We start from the raw sequence: 27,158 nt of genomic DNA on the forward strand, positions 1-27,158 counted from the left end.
TGAAGAAGCTTGGATTCACAAAGAAGCTCGATGTATGGGTGCCACACACGTTGACGCAGAAAAACATCTTTGACCGTATCGACGCATGTGAATCGCTGCTGAATCGCAACAAAATCGACCCGTTTCTGAAGCGGATGGTGACTGGCGATGAAAAGTGGGTCACTTACGACAACGTGAAGCGCAAACGGTCGTGGTCGAAGCCCTTTGAAGCGGCTCAGACGGTGGCCAGGCCCTCATTAACGGCCAGGAAGGTTCTGCTGTGTGTTTGGTGGGATTGTCAAGGAATAATCTATTATGAGCTGCTTCCCTATGGCCAAACGCTCAATTCGGACCTGTACTGCCAACACCTGGACCGCTTGAAGGTAGCACTCATGAAGAAGAGGCCTTCTTTGATAAACAGAGGCCGCATTGTCTTCCATCAGGACAACGCCAGGCCACACACTTCTTTGGTGACGCGCCAGAAGCTCCGGGAGCTCGGATGGGATGTTCTTTTGCATCCGCCGTATAGTCCGGACCTTGCACCAAGTGACTACCACCTGTTTTTGTCCATGGCGAATGAGCTAGGTAGTCAGAAGTTAGCCACAAAAGAGGCCTGTGAAAATTGGCTATCCGAGTTTTTTGCCAATAAGGAAGCGAGCTTCTATAATATATATTATGAAGTTGGCATCTCGTTGGGAACAAGTCATCGAACAAAACGGCGCATATTTGACTTAAAACAGATGATTGTAACTAATTTTATGAACAAATGAAAATTCAAAAAAAATACCGTAGGATTTTTTTGACAGCCTAATATAAAGATTGTTTGATGTTGTTAAACTTTGTCATTACAAGATATCAAACAAATTAAAAATACACTTCTACGCAAAAATTCACTTTCACAGGGAATGAGCTTTCCGAACAACAACTTTTTAATATTTCATATAATTTCATTATAATTTTTGATAATATGAAAAAAACGTTTATTAAAAAAAAAATAATATTCATTTTTTTTTTCGTTTTTCAGTGAAACAAAAATGTTGAAAATTAAAAAGCTTTTTTTTTTTGAATAAATTTGAATGAAAATTTAAACAATTTCAAGAAACAATTTCTTTAATCAAAAATTTTTTTGATCTTTTTGAGTTGGATTTTTTTGTAAAAAAGTTAGAAAATAACTCAAAGTTACAGCAAATTCTAACTCAAAAATATAATAAAAAAGATAATAAAATCTCAAAAAAGGCCGATTAGATTTGGCCAGACAATGAAATGTAGGAAATTGTTTCAAAACAAAATTATTAAATGAATTACTCCGAAAAAAAAATATTTCAAAAAATTAAATTCATTTCAACTTTTTTGGCGAATTTTAGCCAACTCGCAGCACCGTCTCAGATAGCAGTGAAACGTTGTGGGTGTAAAGGCATTGATCATTTGAGCAACTTTGCATACTTGAAATATCTTTTTAAAAAATTAGACTACTTTCTTGAAAGGACCAACATAAAAATGTCTTATATTTTTATAAAAATTTAAACTGAGAAAGTTTTATATTTATATATATATATATTTTTTTTTTGAGAAAATGACACTGAAAAAAAAATTATTTTAAAAATTAAAATTAATTTTTCTCAAAAACGTATTTTTTAAAATTAGAAAACAAAAGTATGAATAGCCTCTACAATTTCCAACAAGTCAAGATGGAAGATGGGCACTTTTTCAAGGAAAAAGTTTTCCTAACAACTATATTGCTATCTTGTGTGTAAACAAAATTAGGATTAGCTGTAATTTTTTCATAGAAACATGAAAAAGTTGTTGTTAGAAAAACTTTTTCTCTGTAAAAGTGCCCATCTTCCAATGCATGGGTGACTTGTTGGAAATTGTAAGGCAATTCATATTTTTTTTAAGAATATAAAAAAAACATTTCCGAGAAAAATGAATTTAAATGGATAAAATACAATGGATTCATTTGTTAGGTGATTTTTTTCCGCAAGAGTGTTTACAAGTGTGATTGTGACGGTGAATCCTTTTTATATGATTCTCTCGATATCAATCTAATTCTAATTCTAATTTTGTCTAAAGTCTAATTTTGTTTTCATCGTAATTTTTCCAAAAGAAATATCGGTATTTTTCAAACAATTTCCTACATTTCATCCTTTGACCAGAAGTTTGTAGATATTATAATTTTTGAGTCACAAATTTTTGGCCCTTTTCAAAAAGTAGTGTAGGGGGTCTCCGTAGCCACATTGGTTGCGCGTTCGCTCAGTGAACGATCGACCGTGAGTTCAAAACTCAGGGCCCTCACTGGCCATCTTTGTGTTGTTACAGAATAACGCAACAATCATCAGCGATGGAGATCGATTCATCCATACAACTGCTCTGCTCTGCAAGACACATCGGGCTGCTGTTCTATAAATAACTCAACGATTATCAATCAACTGTCTCCGCTGTCCAATCTAACTGGATAATGGATAAGATATGATAAACACGTGACATGTACACGATTAAAATTCGGCTCTGTTACAGCTAAAATGCTAATGAGACTAAAATAATAAATGGAACAAAAAAAAGTAGTGTAATTTTTTTTTATATTTGAAACCATTTTCGTTACCCGAAAAAGTTTCATTACAATTTGAGATGTTGTTGCCAATGCACAATGGTCCAGGAGATGCATTTAAGTGGAAATTAGCATTGAGAGCTTGAGAGTTATTCTCTAGACAAAAACTGTCTTAGACAATGCTGTTACTCATGATAGAGCGCTCGTTTTTATGGTATCAAAAATAGGGTGACCAAAATTGTCGATGAAATAAAAAATCTAACTTTCTTATCTTTATAAATAGAGGTAAACATAGTTCGACAATGTTGTAGCTCCAAATATTTGAGACATCTTTGTAGAACAAAGTTTTTCTCTATCTCTTGAAATAACCGATATAGTGCATTTTTTTCTAAGTTACGTTAGGGTCACCATGAAAAAAACTGTTTTTTTGCTCTAACTTTTATATTTCAAATTTTACATGCATTCTGTCTTCGCAAGACTTTTAGAGCTTACTAATATAAACATTTTTCGATGCAGAACTTGTCAATATCTCAACTTTACTCAAAGTTATTTATTATTTTTCCTAAAAAACATGCTCTTTTCATTTGTTTGTCATTCTTTCTGGGGCAAACATAAACAATGTTTGTCGAGGGAATTTGAAAGAACGGATTTCACTCTATATAATATGTGATTTTCAAAACTATGTCATTTTTTGTGTTTGAGTAAATTAAAATTGAAATCATGAGTTTTTGGATGAAAACCCATCAATAACTTTAAGCAGGATTAAGATATTGGCATGTTCTGCATCGCAAAATGTTGGTATTGATAAGCTCTAAATGTCGTACGAAGACCATTTTGATGAAGAATTTGAAATATAAAAGATAGAGCAAAAAACCCCGTTTTTTCATAGTTACCCTAATGCAACTCAGATAGAAGACACTAAAAACAACTTTGTGGGAGATATTTATTGTTTAACCAAAACCTGTCTTAGACAAAGTTGTTACATATGATAGAGTGCCGATTTTTATGTTATCAAAAATAGGGTGACCAAAATTGTCGATTAAATGAAAAATATAACTTTCTTATCTTTATAGATAGAGATAAACATAGTTCAACAATGTTGTAGCCCCAGTTGTTTTAAACAACTTTGTAGAACACAGCTTTTTCTATCTTTTAAAACATTCGATTTAGCGCCTTTATCTAAGTTACGTTAGGGTGACCATGGAAAAACGTGTTTTTTCTGCTTTAACTTTTATATTTCAAATTCTATATCAAAATGGTCTTCGTACGACTTTTAGAGCTTATTGATACCAACATTTTGCGATGAAGAACTTGTCTACATCTCAATCCTACTCAAAGTTATTGATGGTTTTTTACCCAAAAACTCATGATTTCAATTTTAATTTACTCAAACACAAAAAATAACATAGTTTTGAAAATCACACATCATGTAGAGTGAAATATGCTCTCTCAAATGTCGCCAATAAACTTTGTTTACGCTTGCCCCAGAAAGAATGACAAACAAATGAAAAGAGCATGTTTTTTGGTAAGAAATACCAATAATTTTGAGTAAAGTTGAGATATTGACAAGTTATGCATCGAAAAATGTTTGTATTAGGAAGCTCTAAAAGTTTTTCTAAGACAGTTTGCATGTTAAATTTGAAACGTAAAAGTTAGAGCAAAAAAACAGTTTTTTTTCGTGGTAACCTGGAGGCGATCTGGCGTAGTGGTAACATCCATGGCTCTCACGCTAAAGGTCACGAGTTCAATTCTCACTCCCGACATTCTTCCTAAAATGGAAGTAAAAGTGACGAACCAGCCAAATGAGTTGAAAGTCACTATAATACAGATTTAAAAAAAATAATTTCATGGTAATCCTAACGTAATTTAGAAAAAAGGCGCTATATCCGTTATTCCAAGAGATAAAGAAAAACTTTGTTCTACAAAGATGTCTCAAATGATTGGAGCTACAACATTGTCGAACTATGTTTACTTCTATCTATAAAGATAAGAAAGTTCAGTCACTCTATTTTTGACAACATAAAAGCAAGCGCTCTATCATGAGTAACAACTTTGTCAAAGACAGTTTTTGTCTAGAGAATAACTTTCGAGCTCTATATGCTAATTTCCCTCTTAAATGCATCTCCTGGACCATTGTGCAATGGCCAATCGAACTGGCGTGAAATTCGAGTTTTTCAAATCTTTGTTTTTACGCAAAAAAAATGTATTTTACATTTTTATCAAAACTGGCAAAAAATAACCAACAAGTCATCTATTTATCGGGAGAAGGGCATTGCTACAGATAAAGAGTTTTTTCAACAATTTTTGTGTTGCCCAGTCGACAATTAAAAATTCATCAATACATCAAAGAGCTACACTTCAACATCAAAATTGAATACAATAAAAAAAACTAACTCGACTAGCTAATTGAAAAATAAGCTAACTTGTTTTCAATGACGCTGTAAACAAACTGAATGACAGCGGGAAGATTTAAAATTCCAAAAACCCGGTACATATTTGACAGAATGTACGATTAGATGAGATTTCATGGTCGCGATATTCATAAACACAATACCAATAGACTGATGGTGTAATTTATTTTTTAGCAAGACGTTTCATCCACGAACAAACTATAAGCCAAAAAACGAGCAAATACTGTGTGCACGGAATCAAACATTTCCAGTCACTTTGTATGCTGCAAAAGGGTAGCCAAAACTATCACAAAACGGAACACAACGGCGAAGTATCAAGAATGTATCATGATGATAAGATTTGACCACATTGAAAGCCGAACTAGTAGTGATGGTCAATGTCGACTGATATGAACTTCAAATTTCATGAACAGAACGGTCATAAATAATGTTCACCTCGAGCGGAGCATAGAGGCCTACTGACGATAACAGATAAGAAACATGATTAACCGTTGTCGAATTACTATCGATTACAACGACAAATGGGAACAGGAAGCTAGATTAACATGGGTAGTATAAAATGGGTAAAATAGATAACGTACTACTGTTTGTACCCATGCGTTTGTGATTTAGATCTTGTCGTTTTCGTTCCATAGACTCGTATTCCATGTTTGCATTCAAATCGGGTGTTGTGTTATTCTGTAATTCAAAACACGTAGCCGACGAACAGGAATAGATGACATTAGTTCTATTCAAAGTTCGCAAGGTCTAACGCTTCAGACAGACAGCATAGGTTGTGTGGGAAGAGGCATAGATCTTGGACGTCAGTTGTTCGAACGATTATATTGATGCATAGCCGGTAACTACAACCGAAACAACCCAAACTCGTTCATATACAGAATCATAAACGATCTCCGCATTATCGACATTTGATTCACATTTTTTTTCTTGAATGTATAATATGAAACTCAAATTGAAACTAGACCCCGGTCACTAAAACACTTAGTCAGTATTCAAATTAAAACAAATTCAACGCGCACATAACCCAACAACAAAGGTAAACAACGCGAAACTGAAATTGAATAAATTACCACTTACTTTCAGTTCAGCTTCCTGAAATATTTTAGCCTTCCTCTGATGCTCGGCTCCACTATCCGCCTTCTGCTTCTCGGCGTCCATCACCTGTTGAGGGAAAAAATAAAGACAAACGAATAGATCAGAACACTGCGCATAATTTTGAAGTTATTTATTTTTTTCCATGTAAACATTTCATTGGACGAGTTTGGGTTCGGCGGTTTATCCTGTTTCGCCTCGGTATGCGGGTGTGTTCTACCGGCGTCCATTTCTCAAAGCACTCCCACTGTTTGTGCGATAACATAGAAACAGGTATATTTTTGCAGCCATATATTACTTCATAGACGAAGATATGCATAATTACACAACCGTGGAGAACTTGGAACGAACGAGCGCTGACTGTGGCTTTAAATCTTATAGTATGCAATCAACGCACGTTCGTTGAAATTTCATGGGGCGCAAAAGGTTTTCGCCGTGGATTGCTGCATTTTGCGACGAATCAAAATCGTCCAATCAAACAACGGCGAAGGCAGTTTTAGTATGCAGGTCACGAACCGACAGCAGTGAAGATTTGTCGATTTTCTTTTAGTGAGAACGACATTTGAACATCAGGAGGATCTGTTGATGTGTTTGGATTATTGCGTTTTAAAACACCGCACAAAATTCTTCATGTGAATGCCTGCGTTGCATTTAGCGACAAAAAAAACTGCACCGGCTGGAGACCCAGCCACATAAACAACGGTTACACGTCACGGAAGAATAACACGCAAATGAGCAGAAAAACAACAGTCGGTTGGGAACAACCAAATTCTACGTGTGGAAGCAGAAAAGAAAAGTCATCCGCACTGGTGCGAGACTTCCCGCTCCGATACGTGAATACACAAAGCGAAACAGCATGACGGAGGTTCGGAACCTTCATTGGAGTATAGGAATGCAGAAACAGAGCATTGGAACATGAATAAATTCTCACGCGGGCCACGGTTTGATTTCAACTGCAGAAACAACAGACCATTTCACCCTTGCGCTTCAGGGAATAAAGTAAAGAATTGTGAAAACAGGTGGTGCGACTTTTTGTAAGCATATTAGGACCTCAAATGTCCGATTACCAAGGACCAAGTCCAGTTTCCCATTTAAATATGTACGTTTCAGTTTTCAAAAACGGACGTATCGCATTGCGCTAGCTTTTAACTCTAGAACAGAATCAAGTCTGAAAAAAGCTGTTTGACCATTTTCATCCAATTTCTATTTATTTGGCGGGCTGAAAGCGAAATTTTTCAATATGTTTGTTATTCTTTCGATGTTTTAATCAAAGGACCTGTCTGTGTAAGCATGTAAAAAGAGCCCCCAAATCTAATCACTATGGAAAATATTGTACAGGCAAATCTTATTTTGTGCGGGGGATAGAGATCGCACAAAAAAGTCGCATAAAAAAATCGTGCAAAACTTTATCAGCAGCTTTAAAAAATCGTGTTCGGCACACATTTTGAAAAAAACTGCCTTAGTATACAGGGCATGAACAAAGTGCACATGTGGCTTGAAGCAATAAGATATACACATCTTGCACTTTTCGAGATAATTAATTTCAATTTTCCATGCAGATGATCACCTTAAAGACTATGAACACGTTCCATCTTGCAGCATCACACGTCCGCCCTCAGTGCAAGCAAGTTAATCAAAAGTGAACAGAAATGATCTGTGATAGTAATGGAACAAATTTAAAATACAATATGGGTTGTTTTCCATCAAATCGTTATAAGTGGATTATAATATATAATACATATGGTCCAGATTAACGTAAATGTCGTCCATCGCAGCGACAAGGTTGTAAGGTAAGGTTGCCACAGTGCATGCATTCTCTGTATAAGGTGGTCAAATGTCATGACGTCAATCCGATGCGTTGTTTATAGTCCAGAAGCAGCAGGGAATGAGTTATCCATTCGCATTCTCAGCTTAAAGGGAAACGAAGCCCTTGTGATGTCGTGAAACATGCAGAACAGGCGACGTTCACTGCTTTGAGTGTTGAACAAGACAGACAATCTGTCCAAAAAAAATGTTTTAATTTCAGATGGCAATCGAAAAAAATACTATAAAAGATAATTCAATTGACCAAATTTTCTTTTAATCCTACGTTAAGCTTTCTTCAAAAGGTCGGAAGTACAGCAGACAGTTACACGTCAATTACCAGCAGCAGGCAATTACCTAGAAGCAGCAGGCAATCAACCAAGAAGGATCGGCTGAAGTTGCTTGTGAAAAGCATATTTCCGGCTACGTAATGCTAGACGGCAACGACTAGCAGAAGACTGGGTACTTCACGTCCCCCGCGAAGGGAGATGTAATGAGGAGGTAAGTCTTGACGTCAAGTATATCTCCCATACCAAGTTTCCGAAAAAGGTCCTACTGTGGCTGACGATCGCCAAGGTCATGAAAGAGCTGAAGAAAATGACGACATACGTCTTTTCATCGAACACGGCTTAGGTTCCTTCCAACTGCCGTAAGGCTGCCCGGCAGAGCGTCTTAACTTAATTAATGTAGGACTTAAGGAAACTTTGGTGCATTGAATTATCTTTTGTAGTTTATTCTTCATCGCCATCCGTAATTAGTCCATTTTTTCATGCATACGTTAGTTATACTAAATACTAAATTTACTAAATTATATTTTTTACTATAATTATATTTACTAATTATATTATTAAATTACTCAATTATACCATACTAAATTTTCTCATCTTTCAAAGGGAAGCAACAGAATCGTCTTCCGTAGCGCACTTTTCAATGTAGAGCCAGTTTGAGGCAACAGTGTCCGAAACAAAAGAAAGTTTTATAACTCTGTCATTATTGAAAGGATTTTTTTCATCTAATATGATCGTCTATCACCTTCTGAGAATCTGGATAATTTTTTTTATGTAAGAAAGGTGTTTTCTGATTTTAGGGGGAGGAATTAAAAATTAATCTTCTCTCATATTTAAAAAAAACCAAAAATACAGGCATAAAAACGAGTTAAAAAAGATTATATAGAGGACTCGATTATATACAGTGAAAAGCAATCCGAGACTGTAAATAATCGAGTCCGGGCTGTATAACAGAATAATTTAAATTAAAATCCCCTCAAAGTCAGAAAACACCTTTCTCACATAAAAAAATATAATCCAGAATCACTCAGGGAGTGATAGACGATAAAATTTGATGAAAAAAATTCTTCTACACAAATGTTCAAATTTCAATAATGACAGAGTTATAGAACTTTTTTTTGTTTCGGACTCTGTTGCCTCAAACTGGCTCTACGTAAGACGATTCTGCTGCTTCCATTTGAAAGACAAAAAAAAATTAGTGCAGCATATAGAGAACATCTAAATTAGTGGATTCAAATAACATTTTGGAAGTGAAAATCTTAAAAGTTTGTAATTTTTAATGTGTAATTATTAATTGTATCTCAAAAATTCTTATTAAACTTGATTGTTTCTATCAATCAAATCAAAGCTCTCTAACCGTTTTACAATTTGTTCTTTGACACCCAACTTCTATCTTCCTTAATTTCGCTGCAATATCGATATAAACAATTCCTGGTAAAAATCCAAGCAAAACCTTCAAAAATCACGATTTTTACCCCTCTGTACTTACAATAGCCACTTTAATTTCATCTTAACGTCGAAAGGTTATATTTTTTCTTGAAATAAATCACTTTTGAAATATAAATATTTTTTTTCAAGCTGTATAAATTCGAGTCCGACCAGTAATAAGATTTTGCGAAAAAATATTTATTGAGCTTATTTTTAAGCTACAGTAAATTTTGAAGAACTGATAAGCCATCTTATTTTTCGTTATATTTTGGTGTGAACACTTCAAGTCATAGTCGAAATTTTGATCACATTTACAGGATGGTAAGAATTCCAGATATTTTTTCTCTTCGATGTCTACTTTGGATATATTTTTAGTCCCACATATATTTTTTTTAAATTTCTAGCCTCGTACTCATCGAATTCTAATTTAAATGTTTTGGTACGTGTTTTTGATGTCAGATTTATTTTCAATAGCTTTAGAGTATTGCGCGATACAAAAATTAAAATTTATAATTTTTGGCATTTCAAAATTGATAAAAACATTGTTTAATTTTGAGACCCAGTATTCCTTTTTTTAATTTAAATGTGTTAAAAATTGTTTGACATGTGTGATTTCTTCAGAAGTATGTTATCCTTGGTCGGTACACAAAAAGATAATATTTTATTGTACAGGACTCGATTATATAATAGGAGTACCGGTAAGTTTCTTAGTTTTTTTTCAAAAATTAATGATTTATTCTGCAAAAAAGGTTACAAATTTAATATTCAAAGTATTGCCCATCGCTAGTCACTTTCCCATCGTCCTGGAAATTCACGGATCCCTTTGCGGAAATAATCGGCCGGTTTGTCGGCTAACTACGAATCGATCCAATTTTTGACTTTGAATTTGAAATTGGAGAAGTGCTGGTCAACCAGACCATGTTGCATCGATCGAAAAAGATAGTAATCGGACGGAGCAATGTCTGGAGAATACGGCGGCTGATATAGGACCTCCCATTCACCATAAACTTCCACCAAAATGCGATGACTTTCCGCAGCTTTTTTCTTCATATTGAAGTAATGAAGTAACACACCTCGCAAAAACGCTCTCGTTGGTACGATATTCGACATATTCGAAGTGGTAAAAAACTATGTTGTTTACGCTTCAACTTTTTGACATATACTGAAAAAGACGCACAATGACAGCAGGTTTCCAACGAATGTCTGATAATTTGATTCCCTGGAATAATAATCAAGTTACGCCATCTGTTGTCTGTCTGTTGTCCGAAGAAACCTAATATCAAAAAAAAAAACCTATTTGATTGACTCGATTATATACAGTGAAAAAAAATTGGAGACTGTATATATATATTCGCCCTGTATTTTGAAATTTCCGATTCTTTCTAATTTTTTATATAAGTGCCATTACTGCTGCTATAGTTTTTATTTTTATTTGTTCGTACTTGTATTCTGAACATTTTTTATTATTTGAAAAGCATTGAAGGCAACACAAAAAATACTTTTTGAAATTTTAAAATTTTGAAAAAATGAATTTTGGAGCCCTCGGCTGATTTTTATTTAAATATGTTCATATGAGTTTTAAAAATATTATTTTTCCACAATTTATAGAGCATTCCGCGGTACAAACAAAAATTAATATTTTTTGATAATACAGAACGATTAAAAAATGAAAATATTCACATATTAAAAAAACCGTGCATATACATTTTTTAAAGAGCCCCAATCACAGTTTCTAAATATATAGAAAACCATTTTTTGCACCCATTGCACGGTACAATGGCCAATGTTCTTAATATTCTGAAAAAACTCTCACGTATACAAACCACAATTCTGAAAAAACCGCATATACAAAAAAAAAACTCGTACACGTAAAATATAAATTAGAGCTATACTAATGGGTCCCAACATTTGAAAAATCTAAATTTGGGAATACAAACAAAATATGAATTAATAAAAATAATATATAAGAGTATAAAAAATATATAACAAAATACCCCAAGAATTTAAATTCACGATCATTTTCCCCATTTTTTAATTATTATTTCAATGTTTGGGATCCTAACCAAATTTAAAATTGGAATTTTTAATAATTCACTCAAACCAAATACAAAATGTACAATGCCAAAAATATGTAACCTTCGAAGAAAAGTCACAGGAGGGTTGAGTCCGAGACAAGACCGCATAGTTGACGTAGGATTCCGTTAGGCTATCTGTTGATTTTGGATATGTTTGAGGCATTACATCCCTCAACTATTTGATAATGATTTGGTTTTAATGTCTCTGTTAGGGAACATATTTCGGTGGGAACAAAAGCTTCCCCTACTTTCATGTATTTGCAATGACGATTTCCCCCAGGCAGCTTGGTTTAGATGTCTCTGTTAGGGAACACATTTCGTTAGGAACAAAAGTCCCCCCTACTTTCATGTATTTGCAATGTCGATTTCCCCCAGGCAGCTTGGTTTTGATGGCTCTGTTGAGAAACATATTTCGGTGGGAACAAAAGCTCCCCCTGTATTTGTAATGACGATTTCCCCCAGGCAGCTTGGTTTTGATGTCTCTGTTAGGGAACATATTTCGGTGGGAACAAAAGCTCCCCCTACTTTCATGTATTTGCAATGACGATATCCCCCGAGCAGCTTGGTTTTGATGTCTCTGTTAGGGAACACATTTCGGTGGGAACAAAAGTCCCCCACTACTTTCATGTATCTGCAATACCGATTACCCCAGGCAACTTGGTTTTGATGTCTCTGTTAGGGACCCGCCGCATGTGTCGTCAATTTCGACCAATCAGAAGTGGGTATTTCGGTTAGGATAGGGGTTGAGATTTTTTAATTGTTCGATAGTTAGTTTCATGACATATATTATTTTCTTCAATATAAAAAATTGTTATGGAGTGCCGAAATCGATTGACGCAAAAATTTCATCAATCCATCATGACATGACTGAGCAATAAGCATTTGCAATTGGACAATTTTCACGATGTGATCGATTTTCGATTTTCAATTTGCACCCCAATATGTTCCCGAAAGACGTAATCCTACGTCAAAAAATGGTACATACAACCAACTAAAGTAAACATAACAACATTCATTGTCCACACAATCACCCCCGAGCATACCTTTATCGTGGCATGATTCAGCATCTCCTGCCAGGCGTTATCGAACTGCCACTCGTGCGAATTACTCATGAAGCGTTGCTCCGCCAGCGCCACCGTTTCCTTCGCCGCCGCGTGTATCTCGTTCGCGCGCTGGTACTTGATGGCCGCCGTCTGGCATTCCAGCTGAGCCGCTCTGGCCTTGTCCAGCGCCTCGTAGTATGGCCGGGCCTTGTCGATGCAGCTACCGAGCTTCTTGGACGAAAGTTTCAGCCTTCGGGTGGATTCGTTCATCAGGATGCGGAAGGTTGATTTGGCTTCCTGGAAGGGCGGGAAAAATGAAAGAAGTTTATTTAAAGCTTCCGCAAATGTGTATCCAAGTACTATGAACAGATGAGAAGGTCATTTTCTTCAATCAACATATCACAAACGGACGTTGCAACGCTGATAGGAATAACAAAAGCAAAGCTCTTAGTTCCATACTGTCTGTTGAAACGGAAAGACGAACAAAGGTTGTAATACTTCCATTTACGTCTTCACCGTTAAATGCTTCAGATAATTACTGCGCATGATAATTGAAATGGTTTTCGAAGAATTCTCTTTTTGGACAAACATTTTGAGAGATTTACCACATTCCTGGAATTCCACAGTTTCATTAGTGAAAACCATTCAACAAAACTTTTTATTGTGGCTGAAAAACTTTGAAGAAACCCGACTTTTTCGTACTTTTTAAACGATTACGTATCCAACCTCAGCAGCAGCACCAATTACGAGACCACCCTTTATAACCGTTTTATGACATCAGAAAATAGAAAGAAAGACACACCATGGAAAGTAAACCGCCAAAGTAAGTCACATTCTGTTTTAGCGTGAATGGCATTTTTTTTCTTGATTGCTTCCTCCAACTATCGTGTAATATTTGTCTTTTGCTAGTGGTTTTTTTTTCTCGAGCACTCACTATAACCACGTAACCGTCTCGTATATTTTCCATCCTATGTGTAGAGAAAAAAAATCACAGCAATTTTGACAGAGTTCAGGAGAAAGAAAAAAAGTGCACACACTTGCTCGGTTTGGATCTCTGGAAACTTGATATATTTCCCATAACGAGCGCATTTCACATCCAACCTTTTTCCTTGTGCAGATTGCAGTGGTAACATTATAGAATTTTGCTTGTCGTGCGTGAAACGTATTGAAGGAGATGGAAGTATGCATCGTGTAATTGATGTTTGTCGTGGAAACTTCAGTTGTCATATTTCATCAGCACCCCTAATTTTACGATAATGATTTGGAAACTTTTGTTTATACGAAAATTATTTTGCTTATACGAAATTATTTTGCTTATACGAAAATGTTATTTGAACATCATTTGTCAAGTAAAGCAAATAATATAGTGATGCAATATACGCTATATCGGTAAAAGCGTACACAAAAGAGTTTGTTTCTCGTAAAAAAAACAATAAAGTAAAATGGGGAAATTGTAGGCACCATCTAGCTAAATGGTATTTTCGAAAATCGGGTAGTGGACGATCAAGGTCCACATTGCAAAAATGCTCGGTCAAATCAGTCAAGGAGAAAATGAAGTTATATCCAGTGAGATCATCCCGGAACCTGTCTAACGAAACGAATATCTAGAAATCGTTCATCGATTGATTAAAGATGACTTGAAAGATTCGTCCAGGGCTAGGGTTGAGCGCCATTTGAGAACGGGTCAAAGCAGTGCAGCTTGAGTGCTCGAGACGATTTCTGTCTCAGTTGAAAAAAACCTATAATCGTTTTATCAAATGAGAAACGTTTTTTCGATTGATCCGGTATCCAATTCTCGAACAGATAGGTATTGAGGAACGATTGCGTCGAATGGATTGAAGATATGTCCCGTTTTCATAAAAGCAGTTGTAAAGTAATCACTTGATTATTCAATATGAACGTATGTTGAAACGAAGTCCTGTGGATTCTCACACCCAAGAGTCGATTCTTTGTGAGCATCCATTGCCAAGACGTAGGATTCAATGTCAGAGGACTATGGTGCGTTCTCGATTTCTCCTGAAGGGAATAATGAAGACTGAAAGTGGATATATCGAGTATTTATTTCTGAATTGGACAAATTGCATGCGTGAATAAAAAAGGTTTTTCAATCTAAAAAAAACAAAAAGAAAAATGTTTTCGAACCTTGACTAATTGTTGCAATTTTTATTTTTATTTTCATTATTTGTAATTCCATTCAGTCGGTTTGGTTATTTACACAAAATTATGACCTTTAATTCGATATACGAAAGAAGGTTGAAAAGTTCGTGCAAAAAAAAACTACTTCATTGCAAAAGGTAAACCTTTTTATTTTTCAACATAGTTTCCTTTAGGCTTATACACATCGTTCGCTCTAGTTTGTTTATCCCTTCAGAATGGAGAATTTGTTCATATGTTTCGTCTCGTATCCCAAGATGACACTAGATCTCGACGTTTCATGCAATTTTAAGACATTTGGCATCAAAATTTTTTTTTCGAAAACCCCGATTTCCTATACCTTGGGTGATTTTTCGATTGACCGCTTTGCGCCACTCTTCCTTAAGTCCGATTGAGCTAATATTTGGAATATGGTGTTTTTTCGAGGTGGTAAACACCTCTGTATAGGGTAACTTTTTGAAATTTTAGGAACGATTTTTTTTCCCATACATTTATTGGCACCCGAATGAACACACATTAAGTTTCATGATGATGATGATGACCCACCTCATACCCCTACAAAGGTTTGAACTGGTCGATTTATCTAATAGATAATATTTCTATTTAACCAAATTAAGATATCAGTATTATAAAACAAAAGAGCGAACTGACTCTGTTGCAGGCATGAATTTCTATTAATCGAACATCATAAATAGGCAAAAACTTTAAAAGAAAAACAATGGTCCTATCCGTATCGACATTATCATAATGATAATCCCAACTTCAAACCCAAAGTTTTTTTAAGGCATATCAAGAAAATTTCCAACCCGGGAAGATCCTTGACAGATTGGGAATCGAACCCAATATCTAAAAGTGTCTACTTAGAACATGATAGAGATCTGCCACATTCAGAAATACTCGATATAACCATCTTATAAAAAGATAGTTTACGACAATTTTGAATGAGCTATCCCCATGGATGATTTAGGAACAAAAAAATATAAAACCTATTTACAAAACATATTTTACGTGTGAAATACACATTTTCTTGAACTCTGTCATTGTTGCCGCACGTTTAATTTCTCTGTCTTCTTGATCTGTTTGTTTGAGTTTGGCATTCGTTTGAATCAAGGAAATCGAGTGATTTTTTGTTTTCGTCACCACACGCGTCAGCAGTTGGGGTTGTAAAGTTAATGAAAATAGGGTTCCAACTCGTTTTACATCCCTTCTATTCTCCAGACTTGACTCTCACATGCTACTATTTTTTGTCCGATTTCCAAAATGGCTGCCGGGATTTTTTTTCTTATTCAAACTAGAAGGTGATTGCAGAAACGAATGGCTTCATTAATAAATGTTGCAGACGTTAAAATTTGAGTTTTTTGAAATTTTTTTTTGAAAACCCCGATTTTCGGTGATCTTTTGTTTTAAAAAAAACTCCATTTTTTACGTCTGTGACACTAATAAATGAAGTTCGAATGAGCTAATATTTTGCATAGGGTATATTATCGTGCAAATCAACACTTCGCAACAAGTTCCGATAGAAAAATCGAGATAACTATTTTATTAGCACTTAAAACCATATGTTTCGTCTAGAAAAAAAAAAACTAAGTCCCAGAGTATCGATTTTTGATGAAATTTTTTTTTCGAGATGACACTAGATCTCGACGTCTGAACGTGGTGAACATTTCTATGAGGTAACTTTTTGAAATTAGAGATGACCATTTTCATTGGCACCCTAGTGTTCATCCAAGAGATACTACTAACTATCCATACTTGATACGCGCCAATTGTGCCGTCTCTCTGACCTTGCATGTACTTTTCAAACGACGCTGGTATTTCCTGAAAATCCGTAGATTCGAAAACGTCCACGCTAGGGTGCCAATGAATATATGGGAAAAAATCGCCCCTGAAATTTCAAAAAGTTACCTATACAAAATATTCACCATCTCGAAAAAAAAAATCCCTATGCAAAATTTCAGCTTAAGTGACGCAAAGCGGTCAAAGTTTGACTAAAGGGAGGGAGGTCAAAGGGTGGAGTAAAGAAAATCGGGACTTCCAAAAAAAAAACAAAAAAATTGATGCCAAATGTCTTAAAATTGCATGAAACGTCGAGATTTACTGTCATCTCGAAAAAACGACCAAACGCGAAAGCACAATTTTAATTTTACCATTTTTTTTCAAGTTAACAGTAAATATCGACGTTTTTTGCAATTATAAGATATTTAAAATCAAACAATTTTTTTTAAAAAACTCCGATTTCCGGTGATAAAAAATTACGTGATATCGATGATAAAAAATGGTTTTCAAAAAACTGAAATGTTAACGACTGCGACACTGGTAAATGAAGTCCAATTGAGCTAATATTGATTGAGTATTTTATCGTGCAAATCAACATTTCACACGACGTTACATGTGAAAAATCGAGATGGTCATTTTCATTGGCACCCTAAACCATACGATTTTTTCGTTTTCCGAAAAAAGTCCCAGAGTGTCGAATTTTTATAATTTTTTTTCTAGATTACAGTAGATCTAAATTTTAAGACATTTGGCATAAATTTTTTTAACCCCGATTTCGTTTACTGCCCCCTTGGGTGATTTCTCGTTTTTCAAAAAAAAAATCAAACTTCGACCACTTTGCGCCACTCTCCCTTAAGACCGATTGAGCTGATATTTTGCATAGGGATTTTTTTTTCGTTTGATACTAGGGGTGATTCAAAACAATTTCCTAATTCCCCTAGTTGGAGACAACTAGTCCACTCATTTGAATCCACACAGCCGCTAAACAACGCGTTAATAGGGCTAAGGACACGAGAGAAAAACAAACATTTGAGGATTTTTAAGAGCGTTCTGCTTAGGGGTTTAACATTAGTTCAAAAATTAGAAGAGTGGTGACTTACATCAGACATGGTTTCCTCAATAATCGAAAAAAATCAACAATGGTTCTCGTAGCCTTTAAATAGTCAATTTTCAAAATTTAAACTCAACTCTCACTATTTATATATGTTGTTGACTGCTCACTATCTAGAGGAATACTGGATACCACAAAAAACAAGTTTTAAAGGCCGATTTAAAGTAACTGTCATCGATTTTCGTAACGGTCTTGCTCAGAATTAAATGAATTTTGAAGTGTATTCAAAAGTCAACATGACGTATTGTTTCTATGAAAGAGGTACCGTGGGAGCTGAAAGAGCTCGGAGTGAACAAAACAATCATTTTTCGAAATTCTTCCGACAGTAGAGTAAAAATGATTTTTTAAGATTCTAATTGAAGGCTCATCAGGAATTGTATAAAATTATATTGCAGAGAAATTAAAAAAGGCAAGAGTTGAGTGTCAAAGAACGAATTGTAGAGCTATCATAGAGCTTCAATTTAGTTGATAGAAACAATAAAGTTTATAATGATTTTTTTTATAATACTAATAATAACACCCTAAAACCCATAAACTTCTAAGTGTTTTACTTCCAAAATGTTACTTAAATCCACCGATACAGATGTTTCACAATTGTACCTTGTAGTAAATTTTCTTCTATTTTTTTCTACTTTTTTAAACAGAGCCAGTTTGAGGCATTCAGGCAAACAGAGCCCGAAATTAAAAGTCCAATAACTCTGTCATTGTTGAAATTCGATCATATACGTAGAAGAATTTTTTTTCATCGAATATGATGCTGATGCTGATATGATGAATATGATGAAATATTGTGCCATACAAATGAAAGACAAATTTCTGCATTACTCGAGAATTAATCAAGCAAACGAAACTAAATTAGGTATATGGAGGTTTTAGGGTGCAATAATGATGATGATGATGATGGTCCCGCCTCCTTCCCCTACAGAGGTTTGAGCAAGACGAGTTATCTAAAAGATAATTTATTTATTTTTTCTCAACATTGAAATCAGTTTAGCAAACACAAAAAAAACGCACTGATTTTATTCACAGATATAAGTTCAAAAAAATTGCAATTTCCAAAGACAAGCCAATACTCAGTCATGTCCGCCACAGAGCCGATACGGTCCCGACGAGGCCCTTGCAGCCAAAGGGTCCACCAGAGCACAAGTCCAACCGCCAGCCTTGCTTTGGATTGACAATGAATATCCTCATTCAGAGAAATCGAGAAAATTTCCTTTACGAAAATTTCCTAGACCGGCACTTAAAAATCTTTCAATTTAATATCCTTTATATCTGTGGCACGCGCGCGACGCTCAAACTTTTGTAGACTACTTTTATTTTTTTTTTCAACTAATACAACTATAAAAACAACAAAATAAAAATAAAAATAGTCCATCATCACCAGTCCATCATGACAGACATAATAGAGATCAATACTAATTAAAAAAAAGATAATTTAAAAAAATTTTAGATAGTCTACATAATATAATCCGTTCAAAAAACTTCGTCAGGTTACTCAAAAACATTGAAAAACAAACTACCAAAAATTGTCCACATTAATTATCCGTTCGTATAAAACTTCGTCAATAAAAATCTTCGTCATAAAATAAAAAAAAAAAATCGTTCGACTGTTAATAAAACACAGTTTTCACGTGTGAAATACAGTGCCTCTTAAATTCTGTAAGTGTTGTTGCGCATTTAATATGTCTTGGCATCGAATTGAAAACATTTATTCCTTTGAAGTACAACGAATTTTGTGAAGCACATGACAAGAAATTAGGTGTTCTTAATTCATTCGCGTTTCTAGTGTTATATCTATGGAAATCACTTCCTCTTTCAACTCGATCACACAAATATCGAGGCAGCAAACCGTGAACTACTTTAAAAATGAACACCATAGTTAAATAAACAATTCTTTGCTTCACGGATAACCATTTTAGAGCGTCCAGCATCAAAGATGAGGAAGTGAATCTATTACATTTTAGAATCAACCGCATTATTTTATTCTGCAAACGCTGTAATCTCGATATTTGTGTATCATTGGCTAAAAATAATATGGAAGAACAAAAGTCTAAATGAGGAGAGATGATTGATTTGTATAGCTGTATTTTACTGCACATAGTTAAATCGTTTTTCAATCGGCATAAGATTCCATACTTCTTGGCAATTTTCCTGATGACATTGTCAATGTGAGTATTGAACTTGAGTTTGTCATCAATAATCACGCCAAGATATTTCATCTCCCGAACGCGATCAATGGTCTCATCATCAATTATAATAGAGACGTTTTCATTAGAACGATTTCGCGAGATTACCATAAATTTAGTTTTATTTATATTCAACTTCAATTGCTTATACTTCAACCATCTACTTAAAGAACGCAAATCTCCATTCAAATATAAAACGACCTGATTCAAATCATTAGCTGCAATGAATAACACAGTATCATCTGCAAAAAGGTTAATATCACAAAATCGTAAAACTCGTCGCATGTCGTTGATGTACATAATAAATAGAAGGGGCCCTAATACACTTCCCTGAGGTACTCCAAGATTATTCCCTACGGGACTGGAAATTGAATCATTAAAAATAGTCCGTTGAGTTCTGTCATACAAATAACTTTCAAACCATTTATATGCAGTACTCGTAATTCCAAAGCGCTTAATCGTATTCAACAACAAGGGCCTAGAAATTGTCTCGAAAGCGCGTTTCAGATCCAAGAAAACAGCAATGATGGTATCTTTACATTCTAATTTCTCTTTCCATTTTGCTAACACCAAGTTCAATGCGGTTTCACAGGAATGTCCTTCTCGATATCCCGATTGTTCTGGTATTAGCAAAGCGTTGAGATTTAAATATTGCAACAGCTGGCCTTTAACAACTAATTCTAATATTTTCTCTAATGTGTGCAACATGTTGATGGGACGAAACTCTTCGGCTTTAATCGTTCCAGCAACCTTTTGAATAGGAACTATGAAAGATTCCTTCCACACCTGAGGCACATGCCCAGTTAATAAAGACTTATTAATAAGGTCCAGCAAGATGTGATCAATGACATGAAAGCAATCTTGAATAACTCTAGCATTGACATTATCCACTCCAGCCGTTTTACCTAAAGAAAAGCAAATAGTTCTAGGTTCATTTAATGTAATTGGGTGAAATCTTTCAAATCTACAATTACTATCAACCGGCTGTCTTATTTCATCAGGTTCATCGACCAATTCAATGGACTGATTGATCAATGAAACACTATTGACGAAATAATCATTAAACTTGGATACTATAGCCTGTTCAGACTGTTCAAGTGTGCCATGAAAAGCTATGGACCGCGGTTTACTATTACTAGGTTTCAATAAAGATTTCAAAATTTTCCATAACTCTTTGCTGTTGTTTTGATGCTGATCAATCTTCCTCTGAATATATTCACAACGAGTTTTCTTAATCGATTGTGAATATCTATTGCGCGCGATCGTGTACATATTCCAGTGATTTCCATCATTTGTTCTACGAAATTTGTTGTACCATTTGTCTCTCTCACGTTTAAGGCGCAAAAGATCCAAATTGTACCAGCTGTTCGAGTTTTTCAAAGATACATACTTTTGCGTAACTAGCTGATTTGTACACGTTTTCAAGGTAATAGTAAGAACAGCTGCTGATTCATCTAAATTATCGACCTCGAATGGAAAATCCAGGCTTCTCATCACAAGATTCGAAACAGCATGTTTCGAATATTTCCTCCAGCACTTTAATTTAACAAAATCGTCGTTTGGCACGAAATTATCTACAATATTGATAACTAAGGTCTCATGATCGGTTATTTTCAAATTGGTATCAATGACTGTGTTAATAGTTTCAAAATTGGAATAAACATGATCAATTAAAGTTTTACTGTGCCTGGAAATACGCGTGAACTCATTTACTGTTTGTTTCAAATTGAAGAAATCAGATAAGCGCTTCAGATGGTTCGAATTGTAGTCATCACGCCAATTGATATTGAAATCACCAGCTAATATATTTAATTTGCTAGAATCAAGGAACATTTCGAGCCAGTTTTCTAAAATTTCAACAAAACGCTGATCACTTGAGCTGGGGCTATGATACAAAACACCATAATTACCCATCTTCATGCCACGTTCAACTGTAATGCCCAAAAACCAGTTTCCATCAATAACTTCGTTGAGGCGAAGATTGAATTGAACTGATTCTTTGACATAAATAGCAACACCGCCAGTATGTCTAGAATGCGATAAACAAGCAGCTACATTGTATCCCGGAATACTATATTGATCAAATGATTCAATTTCAATAATATGTGTTTCTGATAATAAAACTAAAAGTGGACGCTTTTCCTCAACAATCTGACGTAATGCTACGTAGTTTGTTGACAACCCCGCAATATTCAAATACAGAACATGAAATTGATTCACAATTCTTCTGGAACATGGTTGCTATTTATTGAAATGCAAGCTGCCTTTTTTCAATTCAAGACAACCCCGCAATATTCAAATACAGAACATGAAATTGATTATATGTGTCAACATCTACTTCAATCATAGCGCTATACTTATTGTATGTGAAGCGTGGATTTTCGAAAACTTTCAAAACTTTTACATCTTTTATTGCGATGTTTTCATTTTGACTCTTTAAATAGTCAATGAAAACGGCGGAGGAATGCTGATCGCTCATGCCCACAATTTTTAATCTTGGCACCGATATGGGAACAACAGCATGGTAATTTTCACCCAAATTGCTTTCAATATCATTTTTGACATCATTTATGTTGGCTCCATTTGAACACTCGACAATGATGGAGCCATCTCTACCATTCCTAAAATTCCCAATTTTGTGTGTTTTTGGATCTAGTTTTGTTTTTAAATGCTTACGAGTTTCCTCGCAAGCTTGTTTGGACTCTTTGGGTTTTATTACAATAACCGACTGAGTTTTACGACTATTTTGCTTGATACTATTGCTCTTTATATTATTATCAATAGCATTGTTTGAACTTTTGACTACATCCGCGAAACTTATGTTATTAAGAATGACATCATCATTATCATTATTCTGATATTTACGTTTCTTCCGTTTAGGAATGTTTTGGTGCGATTCAGAAGGAATTGCACCAGGTTCATCGAGCGAATCATTCCTTGCAGCTAAATTATTCTGCGCGGTAAATGTTAAAAATGAACTTGTCATAGAATCCAATCTCTCACATATCAATTTTTCAAGAGACTCACATATATTTTGTCTCAAATCTTTCATACCGCACTTTAGCGCGCTGTCTAGCTGAGCCGTAATGTGATCTCGCATGTCCGTAAGCGAGTCAGAGAGTGAAGATAGTTTCATCACCTCCTTCTCTACCTTTCGCACACCCGAGATAAGATCACTTTGCTCACCACAACCCTGGTCTGATAGACAGTCATTACATTTGAAAAAAACATTTACGTTCTCCGTGATAAGCTTTGCTGTCGGCCTGCTCAGAAGTGTGCATTTGTAGTGGAACACTCCGCTACACTTACCGATACAGCAAACCGGCAGATCGCTTACCACTATCCCCAGTTTACACACCGAACATTCCATAGCCAACACAGATTAAAGCGGGACGCTATACAACCATACAGAGAAGAGAAATAAAGAAAGAATAAACCGCCACGGCTGCTATACAAGAAAAACAGCACGCCGGGGCCGGCTGAAAAAGGCAAAATTAAACAAGAATCGGTTGTTGTAGGCAACCGTTCTCCTACTTATCCTGATTTCTCAACAAAAAGGGCACGCGAACGAAGACTTCTTTCGCTGCACAGGGCAATATTTCACACTAAATATTCATAAACTATCACAGCACAAAACACAATACTATGTCCATCATGATAATTCTCTGTTAATAAATGATTCTATGCAATAAATGATTCTATGGTGGTTAGATACTCCTCTTCCCTCTCCTAGGAAGGGGGGGGTGGCGGGTCGGTGTGGTTGCCATAAAAATGAATCTCAAATTTCTGCATTACTCGAATAGAATAGAATCAATCAAGCAAACGAAACCATATTAGGTATATGGAGGTTTTAGAGCGTAATAAATGTTTTCACGGTGGTTAGACACTCCACCCACTCTCTAAGGGGGAGCTGCCAAACAAATGGAAGACAAATTTCTGCATAATTCAATAACTAATCAAGAAAATGCCAAATTTGGCATTTGAAGGTTTTAGGGGTCACAAAACGTTTCTATGGCAAATAGACACTCCGCCCGTCTCTCTGAGGGGGGAGGGGGATGCCATACAAGTTTCCGCATAATTCAATAATTAATTAAGCAAATGGAACTAAATTTGGCATGTGGAGGTTTTATGGGGAAGAAACATTGCTAAGGTGGTTCAACATTCTTCCCACCTTTCTGAGGGGGGGAGGGGGTGGTTTCATAGAAATGAAACACAAATTGCTGCATTAGTCGAGAACTAATCTCGAGCAAATGGAACCTAATTAGGCATATGGAGATTTTAGGGAGCAATAAATGTTTTTATGGTGGTTTGACACTTCTTTCTCCTCTCTAAAGAGGGGAAGGGAATGGTGCTGAACAACTCGAGAACTAATCAAACAAATGGAATTGAACTTAGCATATAGAGGTTTTAGGAATCGATAACGTTTCTATGGTGGTTCGACACTCATCCCCCCTCTCTAAGGGGGGGCTCTCATACAAATGAAAAAAATGAAGGTTCTGCATAACTCGAGAACTAATCAAGCAAACGAAACCAAATTTGGCATGTGGAGGTTTTAGGATGCAATAAATATTTCTATGGTGGCTCGACACTCCTCCCCCCTCTCTTAGGGTGGGCTGTCACACAAATGAAACACAAATTTCTGCAAATGCAAATGGAGCCAAATTTGGCATGTGAAGATTTTAGGGGGCACGAAACGTTTATATGGTGAATAGACACTCCTCCCCCCTCTCTAAGGGGAAAAGAGGGGAGGGGTCTGTCTTTATTCTATCATATTTTCTGTATCAAACATTTATTCTATGTACCGGAGAAACATGTTATTTGAAAGTGGCTGAAAAATCTTGAATGAGAATTGTGTCTGAAAATAATCTGATATTATAATGATGAGTTTTAGTAGAAGTACTAGGAATTTTATAGTAAAAGGGAAATTTTACGGAGTCGATTAGAAAATCAATCAATGAACAGTTCTGCGATTGGACTCATGAACTTGCGCTTAGTAAGAAAACGTGAATGTTTGAAGGTATTGATAACAAAAACAAATTTTGGGCGGGACGAAGTTTGCCGGGTCAGCTAGTAATAATTATAAATTAAAAAGTTCGCTCTGTACTCAAATCCAATGTCACCTTACCCCTCCACGATAATCGCAGGGGCACCACACTATAAAAACGACCTCTATGGCCACGAATATTCTACTCTTCCCCTGATGACTGTGAGGACGCAGGCGGCATTGGTTATTGGTTTCGGAGCTTCTGGATTGTTAATCTTAAGCTAATCTGGTGTGTTTTTAGTATTCGCTGGTTCAGGTCAATCACGGAGAGCAACTAAGAGTCTATCCAAGTTCTAGCTCAAAAAATGAGCCAAAATAGATCAGAAATATTTGTATATCACAAAAACGAAAACATATACCATTCTAAATTTTTGATAAGTTACACAAAGATGCCTCAACATTCCAAAAATGATATAAACAGTTAGGATTTCTTATAGATTTCACCTAAAATTATACATTTGGAGCGAGGATTAGTATTTTTTTAGGAACAGTTCAGCGGTTAAAAAGTAATGAATTCGTAATGAATGATGATTCAAATATCTTCAAGAAGGAACAAATCTAGACGATTTGAGAATAATCAACAATTTTGTTTATTTTGTCCATGTTTCATAGAATTTCTCAATACGAATATATTCCCCTTTAAATTCACAACTCGTACGAATATTGATATTGAATTCAATCTATGGTCAAGATCGGTCAAGAATTCTGCTCATATGATCATAAGGCATAATTCTTAGGAGCGATTCATAAAAGTGTCGAAAGTAGCTTCCAGCTGCTGTAACAGTTCTAATTTCTTGAAAAAAAATATAACGGAGAAGCCCCACACGGCGTTACCACTCTCTTCGTCAAAAATGCGCTTCCACAGCCTCAAACTCAAACAATTGCCCCAAACGCCCACAGCAAAACGATACACGTGTGAAATAAAAAAAGGAAAAAAAAAAGGTATTGTGGCTAGAAGAGGCCACAGTAATTCTCTCGCCTCCGAAAGGTCATGGATTATAATTTTTTTTTTTGGCCGCGGGAAGAAATAGTACTCTTGCCGTTGTTCTTAATGGCCCGTTTCTCATGCATAGCTAATTTTCGCATATCTCGATCGGAGCAACTTGCTCCGAACATTCTATCCACAAGCCTCGCCGCCGCCGGCTTGAGCTACGAACCACCATTGTTGACTGAAAAACCTAGTCATCCAATCAAGGTTAACGAACCTCCACCTCCACTATAGGCACGGTTTGTCCCGATAGACGCTGCACATGTCTCACACACACGCATGTCGTGGGGGGGGGGTTTCGATCCGTTGTTCTGAGTGTCTAACTTTTTCCTTCTAGCGGACAAAATTTTCTGCTCCTCGGGTTTACCTAACAGTTTTGTGTAATGCGGTGAGAATAGTGGTACTATGCAAACAGACTTTTATGAAAGATGAGGGATAGCAATGACTGTCTTTCTGGATATAGTGAAACCGTAAATGTCGAGATTCTATTCGGAGAGTTGGAAATAACATGCATAATGCAGAGTTTGGTGCTTCTCCGCATAGCACCGATCCTTTTTCTACGAAGATAAGGAGGTTCTCCGGGAAAGAGTATATATTGTACAATAATTACACATTCAACCGAGCAAAAGCTTAACCTGGTATTATCTCGCTGTTCAGCAAAGGACCTTTAAACGGAGAATGGTTCTGTGTAGACTGTACACCACTTTTATAGATTTATACTCATGTTACTATCCATCCGGTGATGCAATTGCAATACTACATGTTGTGCATTGAAACACCAAAGCACCAACTCCTAATTACTATATTATCAATTTAATTCTTTCATCAACATAAATATCTCTCGAAGATTTTTGAAATACGGTAATCTTTATCTGTCATATCTTTGTCATTTTAGATTCTGACAATTATCTTATAATCTTGCTTCAATAATCGTGCGAATATGTTCAGAACATTCCAAGGTTCGATCATATAATATTATCAGGTTCAATCTATGGGTAACAATTCAACAATTCAACAGATGTCCGATAACTATGCAACAGGGCACATAGCAATAAAATTTCAAACAGTAATCGGAAAACGTTCAAACTGTCAAACAAACAGAATTGCTTGAAATAACCGTCAAATGCATCGTGGTACCAAATCTCGTGCTGATCCTCCTGATGTTGAAGAAACATTTCAGCACCGACCGTAAATTACTGTTGAGAAGCAATTTCCATCCGAATTCCTTCTCATTGA

General features: G+C 35.6%; 1 protein-coding gene and 1 long non-coding RNA gene across 2 annotated transcripts in view; one reads left to right on the forward strand and one right to left on the reverse strand.

Moving 5' to 3' along the window:
• LOC129765081 (SH3 domain-binding protein 5 homolog) overlaps positions 1 to 27,158 on the reverse strand; it is an 85,470-nt gene that overhangs the window by 23,195 nt on the left and 35,117 nt on the right. The window contains exons 3-4 of the mRNA XM_055764936.1: positions 12,664 to 12,960; positions 6,013 to 6,096 (exon numbers count right to left, since the gene is read on the reverse strand). Coding sequence (XP_055620911.1) covers positions 6,013 to 6,096; positions 12,664 to 12,960 — 381 coding nt within the window. The remainder of the gene's footprint in view (positions 1 to 6,012; positions 6,097 to 12,663; positions 12,961 to 27,158) is intronic.
• Positions 7,850 to 27,158, forward strand: part of LOC129765082 (uncharacterized) — a 49,939-nt gene continuing 30,630 nt past the window's right edge. Inside the window, exon 1 of the long non-coding RNA XR_008741354.1 lies at positions 7,850 to 8,331. This is a non-coding gene — a long non-coding RNA (uncharacterized LOC129765082). The remainder of the gene's footprint in view (positions 8,332 to 27,158) is intronic.

The sequence above is a fragment of the Toxorhynchites rutilus genome, chromosome 2 (genome assembly GCF_029784135.1).
Source record: "Toxorhynchites rutilus septentrionalis strain SRP chromosome 2, ASM2978413v1, whole genome shotgun sequence".
NCBI classification, from domain to species: domain Eukaryota; kingdom Metazoa; phylum Arthropoda; class Insecta; order Diptera; family Culicidae; genus Toxorhynchites; species Toxorhynchites rutilus.